Below are 17502 nucleotides of genomic sequence, written 5' to 3' on the forward strand. Positions count from 1 at the left end.
CCAGGAAAAGTCTCACATGTTTGATGTTTTTCACAGGACAACAGTCGGCGTGTGGAGAACCTTCTAAAATTGTGGATTATTGAGGCCAAGGACCTTCCAGCCAAGAAAAGGTATTTCTGTGAGTTGTGTCTGGACGACACGCTTTACGCACGGACTACCTGCAAATTCAAAATGGACAATGTATTCTGGGGAGAGCACTTTGAGTTCAACAACTTACCTTCCGTCAAAAGTGTCACTGTCCACCTGTACAAGGAGTCAGACAAAAAGAAAAAGAAGGACAAGAACAACTATGTGGGCCTGGTCAACATTCCCACCGGCGCCGTCACGGGACGCCAGTTTGTGGAGAAGTGGTATTCTGTGAGCACGCCCAACCCGAACAAAGGGAAAACTCCCGGACCTATGATTCGGCTCAAGTCGCGGTACCAGAGCATGAGTATCCTGCCCATGGAGTCATATAAGGAGTTTGCCGAGTACATCACCAATAACTACATGCTGCTGTGCTCCATCCTGGAGCCTGGCCTTAGTGTGAAGAACAAGGAGGAGATGGCCAGTGCCCTGGTTCACATCCTACAGAGCACCGGCAAGGCTAAGGTAAGGCCTCCTACTTTCCACAGAGGCTGTCCTACACTCAAACGATAGTGTGTTGTGTTCTCTGCATTTCTGTTTTCAAATGATAGTCCAAAATAGTAATATTGCCGAATGTCAAATATAAACAATACCCAGATCGAATTGATAGTAAAGACAAAGCTCTCCTATTGTAATCATTACAACTATGAGGGTTTTGATTGGTCACAGTCAGTGATACCATTGTCTCAGATAAGTCAACATCTCAGCTGCATATTGCACACAAAAGCTGCAAAAGATTAGGCAAGATATTATAGGGGTCTGGGGTTTGAAAAGGAGTCCAGATAAGGTTATCTTGTCTCCGTCTAGGATTGGGGTTTAAAAGTCAAGTTAGCCTCATATTTCTAGTCTTTGGGAGTCCTCCCACATGCTTACTATAAGCAGTCTCCTAGACCTAGAAGAATGTGAATGCTTCCTGTTTGGGTTGGGAGAGGGTCGTGTTTATTAGGAGTCAAACAGAAGAAAGTGAACGGAAACAGGGATGTACTACTGGGATGTACTACTGGGATGTACTACTGGGACTTTTCGTTTTCCGTTACAAAATGTTTTCTGGTGTTCCCTACTGTGCAAAGATAATGGGTACCACCCCTGCTTAGAGTGGGTGGTTGGGGGACTGTGATGACAACACTACATTGTATCAGCACTTTCTAATGAGGACTAGCTGAAAGGGGACTTGTGTACACTAACTGCTGCTAATACCTCCAATTTAGGACAATGGGCTGTGGTCAAAATGTTACATTTGAAACATAAGCCTAGATCATTTTAATTCAGTCCCTGTTTTTCACCACTTGCCATACGTTAGGCTATGTGGTAAATAGTCCTTCTTAAGTCCAGGTAATCAATACATGCCATTGAGGGATTGTTGTTTGGTGTTTTTGAACCAACAGTAATGGAATTTGAAAATGTAGCTGAACTCCACACATGAAAATCTTCCCTACTACAGAGATCAAATCAAGCTTTCTTTATACAGCACATTTCAGACATTGCAACAAATAAAAAACAATGAAAATAAAGGCTGAAATATTTACTACACAATAAACTTGAGATAAAAAGCTAAAGAATGACAAATTGAACAACTAAAAAGCACCCTAAGGAAAAGCAAAGTTAAAAATGTGTTTTAAGATCTCTTTTAAATATGTCCACCAATATAGGTCATGTTAAGATTCCGTCTTTATCAACTGTCTTTATTTCAAACTGCGCAGATAATCAGGTCTCACCATGCCTGGAGCTACATGAACGTGATCTATCTAGTTGAAATCAAGGCTATATCTCATATGAATGAGGTTGTGATCTGGTACACGGCCACTGTGCTGTCTTCTCTCACACCAGTCCCAGGAAGGAAAGCGGTGTCAGCCCCCTGTGGTAATTAGCCTAGTCGTCCTCGTTAATTCCTGATCCGCTCCATCCACTCTTCAGCTCCTGCTGTAAAACCATGCAGTGAGACTGAACGATAATGTACGCGTGTGTGTGTGTGTGTGTGTTCGTGTGCACAAGGTCAGCACTTGTTATTGCGGAGCTCTGTTTCAGCATAGAAACTTCTCTTTAGATTTTGTCCCTCAAACTTTTCTGCTGCTATGTAACACCACTGTAATAATGCCGATGCCCCACAGAAGCTTACGCCTACTAGTCTTTGCTAGAACAGCAACAGGGCGATGGAGCTTCATTAAACAGCCTTTCTTACGTTGGCCTATGTTCTGATCTGAGAAACAAGTGGAGCTTTGCCTCATTATGCATTGCCCTGTGGTGGCTCACACCCCTCCTCATTTAATTTCCCTGTTTAGCCCTAATCCAATAGATGGATAGATAAGGATCCGTGGCCCTACGCTTTCACTTAGGTTCCCTCCTAGTCTAGAGGCTCTCTTTCATTTTAAAATGACTGTTGCTATTGGCTACAACTTCAAAAAGACAAACAGCATAAGAGCTTGTTAGTGTGTTACCCACCTGGCATAGCGTGTTAGTGTGTTACCCACCTGGCATAGCGTGTTAGTGTGTTACCCACCTGGCATAGCGTGTTAGTGTGTTACCCACCTGGCATAGCGTGTTAGTGTATTACCCACCTGGCATAGCGTGTTAGTGTATTACCCACCTGGCATAGCGTGTTAGTGTATTACCCACCTGGCATAGCGTGTTAGTATGTTACCCACCTAGCATAGCGTGTTAGTGTATTACCCACCTGGCATAGCGTGTTACTGTGTTACCCACCTGGCATAGCGTGTTAGTGTGTTACCCACCTGGCATAGCGTGTTAGTGTGTTACCCACCTGGCATAGCGTGTTAGTGTGTTACCCACCTGGTATAGCGTGTTAGTGTGTTACCCACCTGGCATAGCGTGTTAGTGTGTTACCCACCTGGCATAGCGTGTTAGTGTGTTACCCACCTGGCATAGCGTGTTAGTGTGTTACCCACCTGGCATAGTGTGTTACCCACCTGGCATAGCGTGTTAGTGTGTTACCCACCTGGCATAGCGTGTTAGTGTGTTACCCACCTGGCATAGCGTGTTAGTGTGTTACCCACCTGGCATAGCGTGTTAGTAAGTGTGTCACCCACCTGGCATAGCGTGTTAGTGTGTTACCCACCTGGCATAGTGTTAGTATGTGCAGTCAGGGCATGTTAAAGACCTCTAGCCGCTCTCCAGGCCTGTCTGGGGCTAGCAGTAGGGAGTGGGACAGTAAAACACTTTTCACACTAGTATTGTGCTGAGCTGAACTGTACTTTGCTGACCTGGAACATTTCCTTTTCACATTGCCCTTTCCCAGCATGGGTCCAACAACTATGGTGGATGTGTAACCGCCGGCTCAAATCAAATCACATTTTTATTGGTCACATACACATGGTTAGCAGATGTTATTGCGAGTGTAGCGAAATGCTTGTAAAGTAGTGTGAGATGGGTATAGCTTAGTCATGTGTGTGCTGATGTGCAGTGAGTGACTGTGCTGTCAGTGACTGTGTGCTGTGAGTGACTGTGTTAGTGTTTGTCAGGTCCACAGCTTGTCAACATGAGAGATACCAGTTACATTGACGAGGAGCATTCAGGTATTTAGCCTACATTTGACTGATACAGTAAATACTGTGCGTACAGTAGCTGAAATGTCTACCTCTCTCTCTCTGGTACAGTCTTTGGGATTATGATAGCATGTTCCCTTTGATGCCCCATTAGCATGCATAGCCTAGCTAGCCTATCACCATGCCTTCCATAGATATGACTGCAGTCAACCAGAGCAGATTACAGGAGCTCATAAAGAGGGAGTGTGACTGGTTAAGAAGGACACTGCCTGAGAACGACTCTATGTGTGGGCGGGGGGAAGGAAAGGAGGGGCTAACCACTTGATCCATTAGTACAGAATCGATAAGAGAGGAAGAGTCACTTGTCTGAGCTGCCTGTCTCTCTCTTTCTCTCTCTGTCCAAACTCACTGCTCTCAGTATCAATCAGGCTTAGGCTGTGCAGCAGTACATTTATTTATTTATGTAGAGACTGTTCACGCGCTGCATTTCAGATCACATTGATAGGCTAATGTCCTTGCAATACACACTATCTAGATCTGTTCCCAGAACCAGGCTGGTTGCCTGGTTCCATGATGCAGCTCTGATCAGCCTCTGCCTGCCCACTGGGCACAGACGTCAGTTCAACGTCTAGTTTTGATTTACATTTGGTTGAGTTGTTAACTGACGTGAATTCAACAGAACATGTCACCATGTCATTGGATTTAGGTTAAACGTTTGGTGAAAGAACATATGAAATCCCCTTACGTTGGTGACTCTTTTCAAATCCAATCAGTTTTCCATGTTGATTTAACATCACCACATATATTTTTTGGGTTGAAATTATATGGAAACGATGTTGATTAAACCAGTTTTTGCCCAAACGGTGCCCATTCACTCACCTTATTACCAGTTGTATTTGTATGTTCTCGGCGGTGAATATGGGGCGAGGGGACACCTTCCAATACTTAAAAAAGGCATGCTTCCTTCCTCCTCCCTCCCTTCGGAGAATTATGGTGACATGATAGGATTGGTGAAAGCTACAGTATGTTGTGGAAACCTTGCTGTTAGCCTACCTAGCCAATGGGATGAGATCACTACAGGGAAGGAAGGGGGAGATTTATTTTCAAAGTATTGGAACAAGGCCTCACAGTTCTATTTTCCTTTCAGGACTTCCTGACTGACCTGATGATGTCAGAAGTGGATCGCTGTGGGGAGAACGAGCACCTGATCTTCAGGGAGAACACACTGGCCACCAAAGCCATTGAGGAGTACCTTAAACTGGTGGGGCAGAAGTACCTGCAGGACGCACTAGGTAGGTGACATCCAGACACTCTAAAGGGGACAGTGCTACTATTACAGCAGGGAGCAAAAGTATTTTAAGATAGAAGAGGAGCCATGAACACATGAAATAGGCCTGTGTGTTGTTCATTAAGTATCATACTTCTGGCTAGTATCTGGCCTTCAGAAAAACTCCATGTACTCTCCACACACAGTACATTTTTAAGTGACTCTTCAGATCAATTATTCATTGTTTTTCTTTAAAGTCACTGTTTCAGTGGCGGAAAAAGTATCCAGTAAAAATAAAGATACCTTAATAGAAAACGACTCAAGCTAATGTGGAAGTCACCCAGCAAAAAAGTCTAAAAGTATTTCCTTTTAAATACACTTAAGTATCAAAAGTAAATGTATTTGCTAAAATATACTTAAGTATTATAAGTATATTATTTTAAACCAGACGGCACAATTTTCTTGTTTTTTTTAATTTATGGATAGCATACAACACAGACATAATTTTCAAATGAAGCATTTGTGTTTAGTGAGTCCGCCAGATCATAGGCAGTAGAGATGACCAGGGTTGTTCTCTTGATAAGTGTGTGAATTGGACTTTTGTCTGTCCTGCTAAGCATTCAAAATGTAACGTGTACTTTTAGGTTTCAGGGGAAATGTAAAAAAGTACATTATTTTTTTTTAGGAATGACGTAAAGTAAAAGTTGTCAAATATAGAAATAGTAAAGTACAGATACCCCAAACAACTACTTAAGTAGTACTTTAAAATATGTTTGCTTAAGTACTTTTCACCACTGCTTTGTTGGAAGCCATGTTGAATGATTCAGAGCGTTGGTCTGTCCTTGATGGTTGACTGGCACTCTTATTAAAAGTATGTCACCAAAGATAATGAAAAGGGAATAAAAGAATAATGTCAGAACTTGGGGCTCTTTCGCTAGCTGTCTAGCGATGTAAAACTTTGAAAGACAATCAGTGAGAAAATGATTCATCAATCTAGCTGCGGGGTAGAGATTTGAATCTGTCATCTGATGTCCGTGGACTCAATTCAACAAAGGGAACAGTATTGTTTTTTACCATGTTTTGTCATGCGCCACAGGCTATTTAACACACCACATTATAATAATCCAATAGTCCACAAACACTTCTAGCAAATAACAGCAGCAGTTTCCTTACCTAGTACAATTAGTGGGTTTTCTATCAGTGTGCATGACATTAGCGTGTACTAGCAGAACTGTACAATTTTATTGCCAAAAGAAATTGAATCTGAATTTAATTTATTTTGCCTCTAAAATCACTTCATAACTGTGGGCCTATATGTACTGTAATGGAGATTGTGGTCCTAGTCAGAGTAGTGACAACAGGCCTATGTGCTGATCTCCCTCCCTCTCCCAGGAGAGTTCATCAAAGCCCTGTACGAGTCAGACGAGAACTGCGAGGTGGACCCAGGGAAGTGTTCCTCAGGAGACCTCCCTGAGAACCAGAGCAACCTGAAGATGTGCTGTGAGCTGGCTTTCTGCAAGATCATCGACTCCTACCGGTAAATAAACACACATCCCTCCCTCCTCATTGCCAATAGAAGTAGCTAGCATTAGCCCTCATATTCTATTACCGAGCTTTCACCATCATCTAATGAAAGCTTGAATTGTGAAAATTACGTAAAAATGAATGTACCTGTCAATGTTTCCATGCAGTGTTTTTCCGCGGGAACTGAAGGAGGTGTTTGCCTCGTGGAGGCAGCAGTGCAGCAGTCGGGGCCGGCCGGACATCAGCGAGCGTCTGATCAGTGCCTCTCTGTTCCTGCGCTTCCTGTGTCCAGCCGTTATGTCCCCGTCACTTTTCAACCTGATGCAGGAGTATCCCGACGACCGCACCGCTCGCACCCTCACGCTCATCGCTAAGGTCACGCAGAACCTCGCCAACTTCACCAAGTAAGTGTGGGTGTGTGTACTAGTGTGTTAGTGATGCACGGGTTGACTTATAACCCACAGTCCCCGCAATTATGTCTGCAGGGCAGGCTGGTTTAAATAGTGTGTGGGTGAAGAGCGGGTGGGTGGCGGGCAGGTTGAATAAAGAGAAAACAATACCTTAAAAAATGCAGAAATGTATCATTCTTGTGAAATGTATATCTATAGGCTACATTGATGTTTTTCTTTCATACTTTTAATGATATCTGGAATTAGTGAGTAAGCCTAAACTTTAGGGCCTAACTGTACGCTCTCCAAAGAGCCTACATGGCAGTTATCAAATGCTTTTGGGAATGGGCAGAAAAAGTTATTGTCGATCCACGGAGGCAAAAAGGACAATGTCAGAGTTTAATTCAATAAGAGAAAAGCTGTGAATGGAGAGTTGAAAATAAAGAGAAGGGAGGGCCAGAAATGTAATGTTTGGGAAAGATTTGGTGTGATGATTGTGAAGCGCTATACAAATTTGATCGTGCCAAGTCGGGGACTTCAAATAGGCCTATGACAAGTCAAGGGAACTGAAGCCTACTGTTCAGATGGGTTAAATGGAAACTGAAATCTGGACACTGACTGTAGGTCTATAACTTTTCATTCTCTGACAGAGGAAATGCTGCTTGTATCTAATTATAGACAAGTTGACTTAACAAATTATAAGCAGAAACGTATCTAAATCAGGCACAACAAATCCTGCAACCCCTGTCAAAAAATCGCTTTGCCGTCTCCGACGGTAGCCTATGGTGCATTTTCTATATTAGCTGGTTAGGGGCCTCATATTTTCACTTTATCACATATAAACAAAAAAAGAAACGTCCTCTCACTGTCAACTGCATTTATTTTCAGCAAACTTAACATGTGTAAATATTTGTATGAACATAACAAGATTCAACAACTGAGACATAAACTGAACAAGTTCCACAGACATGTGACTACATAAATGGAATAATGTGTCCCTGAACAAAGGGGGGTCAGTATCTGGTGTGGCCACCAGCTGCATTAAGTACTGCAGTGCATCTCCTCCTCATGAACTGCACCAGATTTGCCAGTTCTTGCTGTGAGATGTTACCCCACTCAAGGCACCTGCAAGTTCCCAGACATTTCTGGGGTGAATGGCCCTAGCCCTCACCCTCAGATCCAACAGGTCCCAGACATTTCTGGGGTGAATGGCCCTAGCCCTCACCCTCCGATCCAACAGGTCCCAGACATTTCTGGGGTGAATGGCCCTAGCCCTCACCCTCCGATCCAACAGGTCCCAGATGTGCTCAATGGGATTGAGAACGGGGCTCTTTGCTGGCCATGGCAGAACACTGACATTCCTGTCTTGCAGGAAATCACGTACAGAACGAGCAGTATGGCTGGTGGCATTGTCATGCTGGAGGGTCATGTCAGGATGAGCCTGCAGGAAGGGTACCACATGAGGGAGGAGGATGTCTTCCCTGTAATGCACAGTGTTGAGATTGCCTGCAATGACAACAAGCTCAGTCTGATGATGCTGTGACACACCGCCCCAGACCATGACGGACCCTCCACCTCCAAATCGATCCCGCTCCAGAGTACAGGCATCGGTGTAACGTTCATTCCTTCGACGATAAACGCAAATCCAACCATCACCCCTGGTGAGACAAAACCGCGACTTGTCAGTGAAGAGCACTTTTTGCCAGTCCTGTCTGGTCCAGCGATGGTGGGTTTGTGCCAATAGAAGACATTGTTGCTGGTGATGTCTGGTGAGGACCTGCCTTACAACCATCCTACAAGCCCTCAGTCCAGCCTCTCTCAGCCTATTGCAGGCAGTCTGAGCACTGATGGAGGGATTGTGCGTTCCTGGTGTAACTCGGGCAGTTGTTGTTGCCGTACCTGTCCCGCAGGTGTGATGTTCGGATGTACCAATCCTGTGCAGGTGTTGTTACACGTGGTCTGCCACTGCGAGGACGATCAGCTGTCTGTCCTGTCTTTCTGTAGCGCTGTCTTAGGCGTCTCACAGTACGGACATTGTAATTTATTGCCCTGGCCACATCTGCAGTCCTCATGCCTCCTTGCAGCATGCCTAAGGCACATTCACATGGATGAGCAGGGACCTTTTGGCATCTTTCTTTTTGTGTTTTTCAGAGTCAGTAATAAGGCCTCTTCAGTGTCCTAAGTTTTCATAACTGTGACCTTAAGCTGTTAGTGTCTTAACAACCATTCCACAGGTGCATGTTCATTAATTGTTTATGGTTCATTGAACAAGCATGGGAAACAGTGTTTAAACCCTTTACAATAAAGATCTGTGAAGTTATTTGGATTTTTACGAATTATCTTTGAAAAACAAGGTCCTAAAAAATGGACGTTTCTTTTTTTGCTGAGTTTAATTGAGTGGTTGCAGGTGGGTTATTAGCAATTGCAGTGACCCGCACACCACTAGTGCACATCCATAAAATGTGCATGTTTGTATATGTGTATGTTTGTCTGTTGGAAACCGCATCATTCCTTCTGTTTTTGTTTTTTTATCTGTCCAGGTTTGGTAACAAGGAGGAGTACATGTCCTTTATGAACCACTTCCTGGAGCACGAATGGACCAACATGCAGCGCTTCCTGTTGGAGATCTCCAACCCAGAGACCATCTCCAACACGGCAGGGTTCGAGGGTTACATCGACCTGGGCCGCGAGCTCTCATCCCTGCATTCCCTGCTGGCCGAGGATGTCTCTCAGCTGGATCAGGTACAAGGATTACGCCACACTACTGGGATTTACTCTCCAATGTCACATTCTCACTACTTTCAGTAACCAAGCTACCGGATACTAGTCCTTTCCTATGGCTTGACAAAAGTGGAAATACCGATTTTATATGTGAAAATGACATTATACAAAATAATTAGTTCATAGGAATTGCATGAGACATATGCATGGGAGATATCAGTGTACATTATTATTTTGTCTCCTGCAGAGCACAGCCTCTAAGCTGGGTCCCCTGGCCCGTATACTGCGGGACGTGAACTCTGCGCTGACCAACCCATCTGGGGTCCAGGTGTCCACCCCCACAGATGGCACGGGCTCTCCTCCCCTCCCCCTCCCATTGGCAAGCTGTAGCCTCTCCACCGGCCTACCTCTTCACAAGATAGTCGTGGACAGCGAGCTCTCTGGGTAAGGGGACCACAGAATTCTAATGAGATTGTGTGTCATACAAAGCATAAATAACACTATCTGCAGAGATCTGGAGATCTATGTGGGAGTTTACATGATCAGCATTTCAACATTTAACTTATATTGCTATCAAGTCATTTCTGGGTAACAATTAAGTACCTTACCCTAAAACGTTTCTATTCAAATATGCAAAAAACTCTTTCTCAAGCAAGAATTTTGCGTGAACTGTCTGGTAGTGGGAAGGGGAAAACCGAAAACTAGCTGTTATTGGCAGAGTGGTTTGGAACACTTTTTGTTATTAGTCTATTAACGAATTTAATGGTGACGTCACAATGGATAGACAACTCTCGCCCATGATACAAATTTGAACACTTTTACAGTGTCGGTTTCATAAGCTGTTGTTCATATGTGACCAGCCTGCTCGATTTGGTCTCATGTAGCAAATTTAGAAATGTTTTTTTTTACATTCGATAAAGCAGAGAGTCAGGGCTAGAAGATGGAGGAATAATGGGAAAGTAATTCTGCTTTGAAAATTAATAAACTTGTAACCCCACTTTTGAGAAAATGGCCCTAGAATATTTTGGACACCTACTGGAGAGCTCTTCTTTGTCTACACCCATTCAGCATAGTTCACACCCTCTTAAGCCTTAGCCCAACCATCTCTTTAAGGAGGCCATATTCTAAACAGTATGGTTAGTATGGTAGTGTGCTAAACAACCAAAGATTTCAAGAATAAAAGCTGGTTTATACTACGTCTATCAACATGTCTGTATACAGTTGTCATAGTGACATCATAAACATTCCATTGTCATCTGACATCAAACTTGTCGTTATGAAAAAGTATAAACACAAAAACGACAGGCTGCATAGACATCGGCAGCCTGGTAGTCCAAAATAGCATAACTGGTGTATTTTAACACCAATAAACCGATACGTTTTTAAAATAATTCAGTATATGTCATTTTGGCGAACCAGGCAACTAAAAGCAACTTTCTAAACAATGTTTTAGTTCTAGTTTTTTAACTAGCTAGCTAACGTTAAGTTAGCTTACGGTTGTGAGTGTGACATGTACCTAGCTCATAACGTTATTACCTTATAACGTTACTACCCTGCATGAATATACAGTTAGCTAAAGCTAACCAACTAGGTTCAATGTTAGCTAACATCAGGCTCTAACTAGCAATACAAATGGCTCTGAGATACGAATAATATTATCTAGCTAGCGAGCAAACGTTAGCTATCTAGCTAACAGTACGCTTTAACTTGCAATGAAACTTACTTTCTGAAAAAATTTGAAATGTATAATATCTGAAAATGTAGCTAGCTAGACTCTCTTACCCGTATACACGGATGAATGCTTCTCCCTCTCTTTCTCGGATGCCATGGTTGCACTTAGTTTGAGGATGTAATCCAGAGACAGGTGCAGTTATTCGTGATATATTTCAAAAAAGCCTTATTAGAAAAGATTACCGCCACATACTGAACAGCTCCTGTTATAGACCAGGGGTGGGCAACTCTAGTCCCCGAGCACCTGATTGGTGTCGCACTTTTTCTCCATTCCTAGCAAACAGAGCTGATTAATCAAATTGCATTCTAAACTGAAGAGCATGGTTAGGTGATTATTGGAGTCAGGTGTGTTAGCTGGGGCAAAACTGTGACACCAATCAGGCCCTCGAGGACTGGAATTGCCCACCCCTGTTATAGACAGAAGCGTGCTACATGGCAGACCAATCCGAACTTATCTCTTGGCATGTCCAGCCTATCCATTATCTCATCCAATCATGGCTAGTGGGAAGGTTCCTGTCTGGCACAGCGGTCTAAGGCACTGCATCTCAGTGCTAGAGGTGTCACTACAGACCATGGTTCGATTCCAGGCTGTATCATAACCGGCCGGGATTGGAAGTTCCATAGGGCGGCGCACAATTGGCCCAGCATCGTCCCGGTTTGGCCGGGGTAGGCCGTCATTGTAAATAAGAATTTGTTCTTAACTGACTTGCCTAGTTAAATAAAAAATAAACTGACTTGGCTCGTAATTTAACAATTGCATTCGTATTTACAGATGTTATTAAGGTACATGAAAGTTCACGTTCCAGAACGTGCAAAAAAACGCATTTAGATTTTTTTCAAATGTTTACGTTCAAATGCCTCTCCTGTGAAGTAGTGGCGCGCGACATATGTCTAGCTTCCTGAAATGAGTCACATATGATATAAAACACTGGAAAACAGAATTTTGACTTCACTGGGCCTTTTAATCGATGTTGATTTTACAATTCATACATTATTTTAACAGTCCTTTGAAAACCACAAGGATATTATCTTTACAGTGTCTCTGGTCTAAAACAACATTTCTCTCATTTGATGTCGTTGTCTTGGTGCAGGTTGGTGGATTTTACGAGGCTGCCGTCGCCAACCCCAGAGAACAAGGATATATTCTTTGTGACGAGGAACTCTGGCATCCAACAGTCTCCAGCCAGAAGCTCCAGCTACTCGGAGGCCAACGAGGCTGAGGTGCAGCTCCCCAACAGCAGCAAGAGTCTGTCCATGGTGGACCTGCAGGACAGCCGCAGCCTGGAGAGTACCCCTGGCCCCAGCCCTGGCTCCCCCAGCGACATGCTCTTCAATGACAGCCAGTCCCCCGTCACCCCTGGGCCTGGGGGTTGGGCCGCCCGCACCCCGCAGGGCATCATCCCCACTCCCGGCCCCGGACCCACTCTAAGGAGGACAGGTCAGACCCCTACCACCCCCAGCACAGAGAGCAGCACCCCAGGGAGGCCCACCCAGCTCCTGGCCCCGCTCTCCTTCCAGAACCCTGTTTACCAGATGGCCACGGGGATGACCATGAGCGTGTCCCCGCGGGGTCCCCTGGCTGACTCGGGCTCTGATGGCCACAGCTCCGTCAGCTCTCAGGGCAACAACACAGAGGACACCCCCAAGCATCCGGGGGTCTTCCTCACCCAGGGGGTGGCGGTCGGTAGTGGAGGAGGCAGTAGCAGTGAGTTTACCACCCGCCGCCAGCTGTCACTCGGGGAGCACCAGCCCAACGTGCCGCGGCAGAACAGCGCAGGCCCTCAGCGCAGAATAGACCAGCCCCCTCCGCCCGTCACCAGGGGCAGGACACCACCCAACATGCTCCAGACAGCCTACCCCGGTCCGCGGCCCTCCAGTGGCAGCATGATGTCATCATCCCCCGACTGGGGGCCCAGTGGCGGCAACCGTCTGAGACAGCAGTCGTCTTCGTCTAAAGGGGACAGTCCTGAGACCAAGCAGCGCACCATGCACAAAGTGAGTAGAGCATGTAACATCAGGGGGGGGTCTCACTGTGGGTGGTGGAGCATTCAGTTCTTGACACAATTACCATACCCTGTTCAAAGGCACTTCAAAATTTTGTCTTGCCAATTCACCTTCTGAATGGCACACATACACAATCCATGTCACAATTGTCTCAAGGTTTAAAAATCCTTCTTTAACCTGTATGTTCATGTCATTGTCAGTCAAAAATCATTCAAATTTAGTAGAATAACGACAATGTTACAATGCAAACTCCTTCAACACCTTTTTCTTAGTAGTTTAGGTGTTCTGGCCCTCATATTCCCATAATTTGCTTCTGAAGCCAGTTTTGTAAACAAGGTGCGGGAGTGGAGGTATTTATTTATTAAACTTTTATTTAACTAGGCAAGTCAGTTAAGAACAAATTCTTATTTACAATGACGGCCCTGACGACACTGGGCCAATTGTGCGCCGCCCTATGGGACTCCCAATCACGGCCGGATGTGATACAGCCTGGATTCGAACCAGGGACTGCCTCTTGTGACGCCTCTTGCACTGAGATGCAGTGCCTTTGAACGCTTCGTCCGTGTGTGTGTGTGTTAACTCTTTAACTGTACTAGAATGCTTAAAAGGAATTCTAGTGCATAATATTGGTTATCAGTACCAGGTTTGTTTTGGGGCAAGGAAAATATCAGATATTGGTGTCGGCCAAAAATGTCATATCGGTGCATCACCTTCAACAACACATCTGCCACGCTGATCCTCAACACGGGGGCACTTCAGGGGTGCGTGCTTAGTCCCCTCCTGTACTCCCTATTCACCCATGACTGCGTGGCCTTGCACGACTCAAACACCAAGTTTGCCGATGACACAACTGTGGTAGGCCTGATCGCCGACATCGATGAGACAGCCTACAGGGAGGAGGTCAGAGAGCTGGCAGGGTGGTGCTAGGACAACAACCTCTTCCTCAAAGTGAGCAAGTTAAAGGAGCTGATCGTGGACTACAGGAAAAGGAGGGACGATTACACCCCCATTCACATTAACGGTGCTGTAGTGGAGCGGGTCGAGAACTTCAAGTTCCTTGGTGTCCACATCACTATCAAGCTATCATCATCTAAACACACCAAGACAGTCGTGAAGAGGGCATGACAACGCCTACTTCCCCACAGGAGACTGAAAAGATTTGGCATGGGTCCTCAGATCCTCAAAAAGTTCTACAGCTGCACCATCGAGAGCATCCTGATTGGTTGCATCACCGCTTGGTATGGCAACTGCTTGCCATCTGAGGTTAGTGCGACCGGCCCACTACATCACTGGGGCCAAGCCTCCTGCCATGCAGGCCTCTATACCAGGCGGTGTCAGAAGAAGGCCCTAAAAATTGTCAAAGACTCCAGCCACCCAAGTCATAGACTGTTCTCTGCTATCGCACGGCAAGCGGTACCGGACCGCCAAGTCTAGGACCAAAAGGCTCCTTAACCTCTCTAGGATGCTAGCGTCACATCTGGCCAACATCCAGTGAGGTTGCAGAGCGCCAAATTCAATTACAGACATGCTCATTATAAAAAATTTGAAAACAAAACATATTTTACATAATCTTTAAACATAACTTATTGTTAAACTAACCACAGTGTCATATTTATAAAATGCTTTTCGGCGAAAGCATACCTAGCCCAGAACATAGCCCAGTTGACATATTATTACAAACAGTAACCAGCCAAGCAGAAGCGTTACAAAACTCAGAAATAGAGATAAAATTAATCCCTTACCTTTGATGATCTTCATATGGTGGCAATCAGAGGATATTCATTTACTCAATAAATGTACCTTTTGTTCGATGAAGTCTCTTTATATCCAAAAACCGTTTTGTTAGCGCATTTTCTTCAGTAATCCACAGGCTCAAACTCAGTCAAAACAATCAGACAAAAAAATCCTAATTGTATCCGTAAAGTTCATAGAAACATGTCAAACGATGTTTATGTTCAATTCTTCAGGTTGTTTTTTTAAATGATCTATAATATTTCAACCGGACAATAACGTTGTCAATATAAAAGGTAAACAAGAAATGCACATGCGCCTGAAAAAACTCTGCGACACGTTAGGGTCCACTCGTTCAGACTGGTTTTACTCCCTCATTTATAAGAATACAAGCCTGAAACAATGTCTAAAGAATGTTGACATCTAGTGGAAGGCATAGGAACTACAAATGGAGTCCTAAGTCAATGGATACTGTAATGGCATTGAATAGAAAACTACAAAACCAACAAAAAAAACTACTTCCCGTATGGATTTTTCTCAGGTTTCCGCCTGCTAAATCAGTTCTGTTATACTCACAGACATTATTTTAACAGTTTTGGAAACTTTAGAGTGTTTTCTATCCAAATCTACCAGTTATATGCATATCATATATTCTGGGCCCGAGTAGCAGGCCGTTTAATTTGGTCATGCTTTTCATCCAAAATTCCGAATGCTGCCCCCTACCCTAGAGACCCTCTTACAGCTACCCCCCTACTTTTTTCAATTTCCACCTGAAGACATACCCAAATCTAACTGCCTGTAGCTCAGGCCCAGAACCAAGGATATGCATATTCTTGGTTTCATTTGAAAGAAAACACTCTGAAGTTTGTGTAAATGTGAATTGAATGTAGGATAATATAACACAATAGATCTGGTTTAGATAATACAATGAAAAAACCATACATTTTTTATTGTTGTATCATCTTTAAAATGAACAAGACAAAACAAACATTCAGATAGGACGATGGGGACAATTTCAGTGAAAAACATGAGGGCAACAGTACTTGTGCAAAGTTTCAGAATGATAACTTCCAAAATGAGTGTGCTACATGACATTTATCATGAAGTCACCCAGGTGTCCCACACAAGTAGCCCAAATGTACCCAAGTGGCCAAAATGGTGAAGTTATACATTTTGAATGGAATACCAAAATAGTATTCTAACACCCCCCCCCCCCCCCCCAAAGCTATGCTATAGTGTGTAGTGTGTGGTGGTTGCCTGGTCCCAGACAGAGTAGGAGGAGTGTGTGGTGGTCGCCTGGTCCCAGACAGAGTAGGAGGAGTGTGTGGTGGTTGTCTGGTCCCAGACAGTAGGAGGAGTGTGTGGTGGTTGCCTGGTCCCAGACAGAGTAGGAGGAGTGTGTGGTGGTTGCCTGGTCCCAGACAGAGTAGGAGGAGTGTGTGGTGGTTGCCTGGTCCCAGACAGAGTAGGAGGAGTGTGTGGTGGTTGCCTGGTCCCAGACAGAGTAGGAGGAGTGTGTGGTGGTCGCCTGGTCCCAGACAGAGTAGGAGGAGTGTGTGGTGGTTGTCTGGTCCCAGACAGTAGGAGGAGTGTGTGGTGGTTGCCTGGTCCCAGACAGAGTAGGAGGAGTGTGTGGTGGTTGCCTGGTCCCAGACAGAGTAGGAGGAGTGTGTGGTGGTTGCCTGGTCCCAGACAGAGTAGGAGGAGTGTGTGGTGGTTGCCTGGTCCCAGACAGAGTAGGAGGAGTGTGTGGTGGTTGTCTGGTCCCAGACAGTAGGAGGAGTGTGTGGTGGTTGTCTGGTCCCAGACAGTAGGAGGAGTGTGTGGTGGTTGCCTGGTCCCAGACAGTAGGAGGAGTGTGTGGTGGTTGCCTGGTCCCAGACAGAGTAGGAGGAGTGTGTGGTGGTTGCCTGGTCCCAGACAGAGTAGGAGGAGTGTGTGGTGGTTGCCTGGTCCCAGACAGAGTAGGAGGAGTGTGTGGTGGTTGCCTGGTCCCAGACAGAGTAGGAGGAGTGTGTGGTGGTTGCCTGGTCCCAGACAGAGTAGGAGGAGTGTGTGGTGGTTGCCTGGTCCCAGACAGAGTAGGAGGAGTGTGTGGTGGTTGCCTGGTCCCAGACAGAGTAGGAGGAGTGTGTGGTGGTTGCCTGGTCCCAGACAGAGTAGGAGGAGTGTGTGGTGGTTGCCTGGTCCCATACAGAGTAGGAGGAGTGTGTGGTGGTTGCCTGGTCCCAGACAGAGTAGGAGGAGTGTGTGGTGGTTGCCTGGTCCCAGACTGAGTAGGAGGAGTGTGTGGTGGTTGCCTGGTCCCAGACAGAGTAGGAGGAGTGTGTGGTGGTTGCCTGGTCCCAGACAGTAGGAGGAGTGTGTGGTGGTTGCCTGGTCCCAGACAGAGTAGGAGGAGTGTGTGGTGGTTGCCTGGTCCCAGACAGAGTAGGAGGAGTGTGTGGTGGTTGCCTGTTCCCAGACAGAGTAGGAGAAGTGTGTGGTGGTTGCCTGGTCCCAGACAGAG

General features: G+C 45.4%; 1 protein-coding gene across 2 annotated transcripts in view; it reads left to right on the plus strand.

The window, feature by feature from the left end:
* Nucleotides 1-17502, plus strand: part of dab2ipa (DAB2 interacting protein a) — a 109917-nt gene that overhangs the window by 84509 nt on the left and 7906 nt on the right. For both annotated transcript variants that reach the window (XM_021605356.2, XM_021605358.2), the window contains 7 exons: nt 37-591; nt 4774-4918; nt 6286-6430; nt 6585-6821; nt 9347-9548; nt 9775-9971; nt 12350-13253. In XM_021605356.2, the coding sequence (XP_021461031.2) occupies nt 37-591; nt 4774-4918; nt 6286-6430; nt 6585-6821; nt 9347-9548; nt 9775-9971; nt 12350-13253 (2385 nt within the window). The remainder of the gene's footprint in view (nt 1-36; nt 592-4773; nt 4919-6285; nt 6431-6584; nt 6822-9346; nt 9549-9774; nt 9972-12349; nt 13254-17502) is intronic.

The sequence above is a fragment of the Oncorhynchus mykiss genome, chromosome 6 (assembly GCF_013265735.2).
Source record: "Oncorhynchus mykiss isolate Arlee chromosome 6, USDA_OmykA_1.1, whole genome shotgun sequence".
Taxonomy (NCBI): Eukaryota; Metazoa; Chordata; class Actinopteri; order Salmoniformes; family Salmonidae; genus Oncorhynchus; species Oncorhynchus mykiss.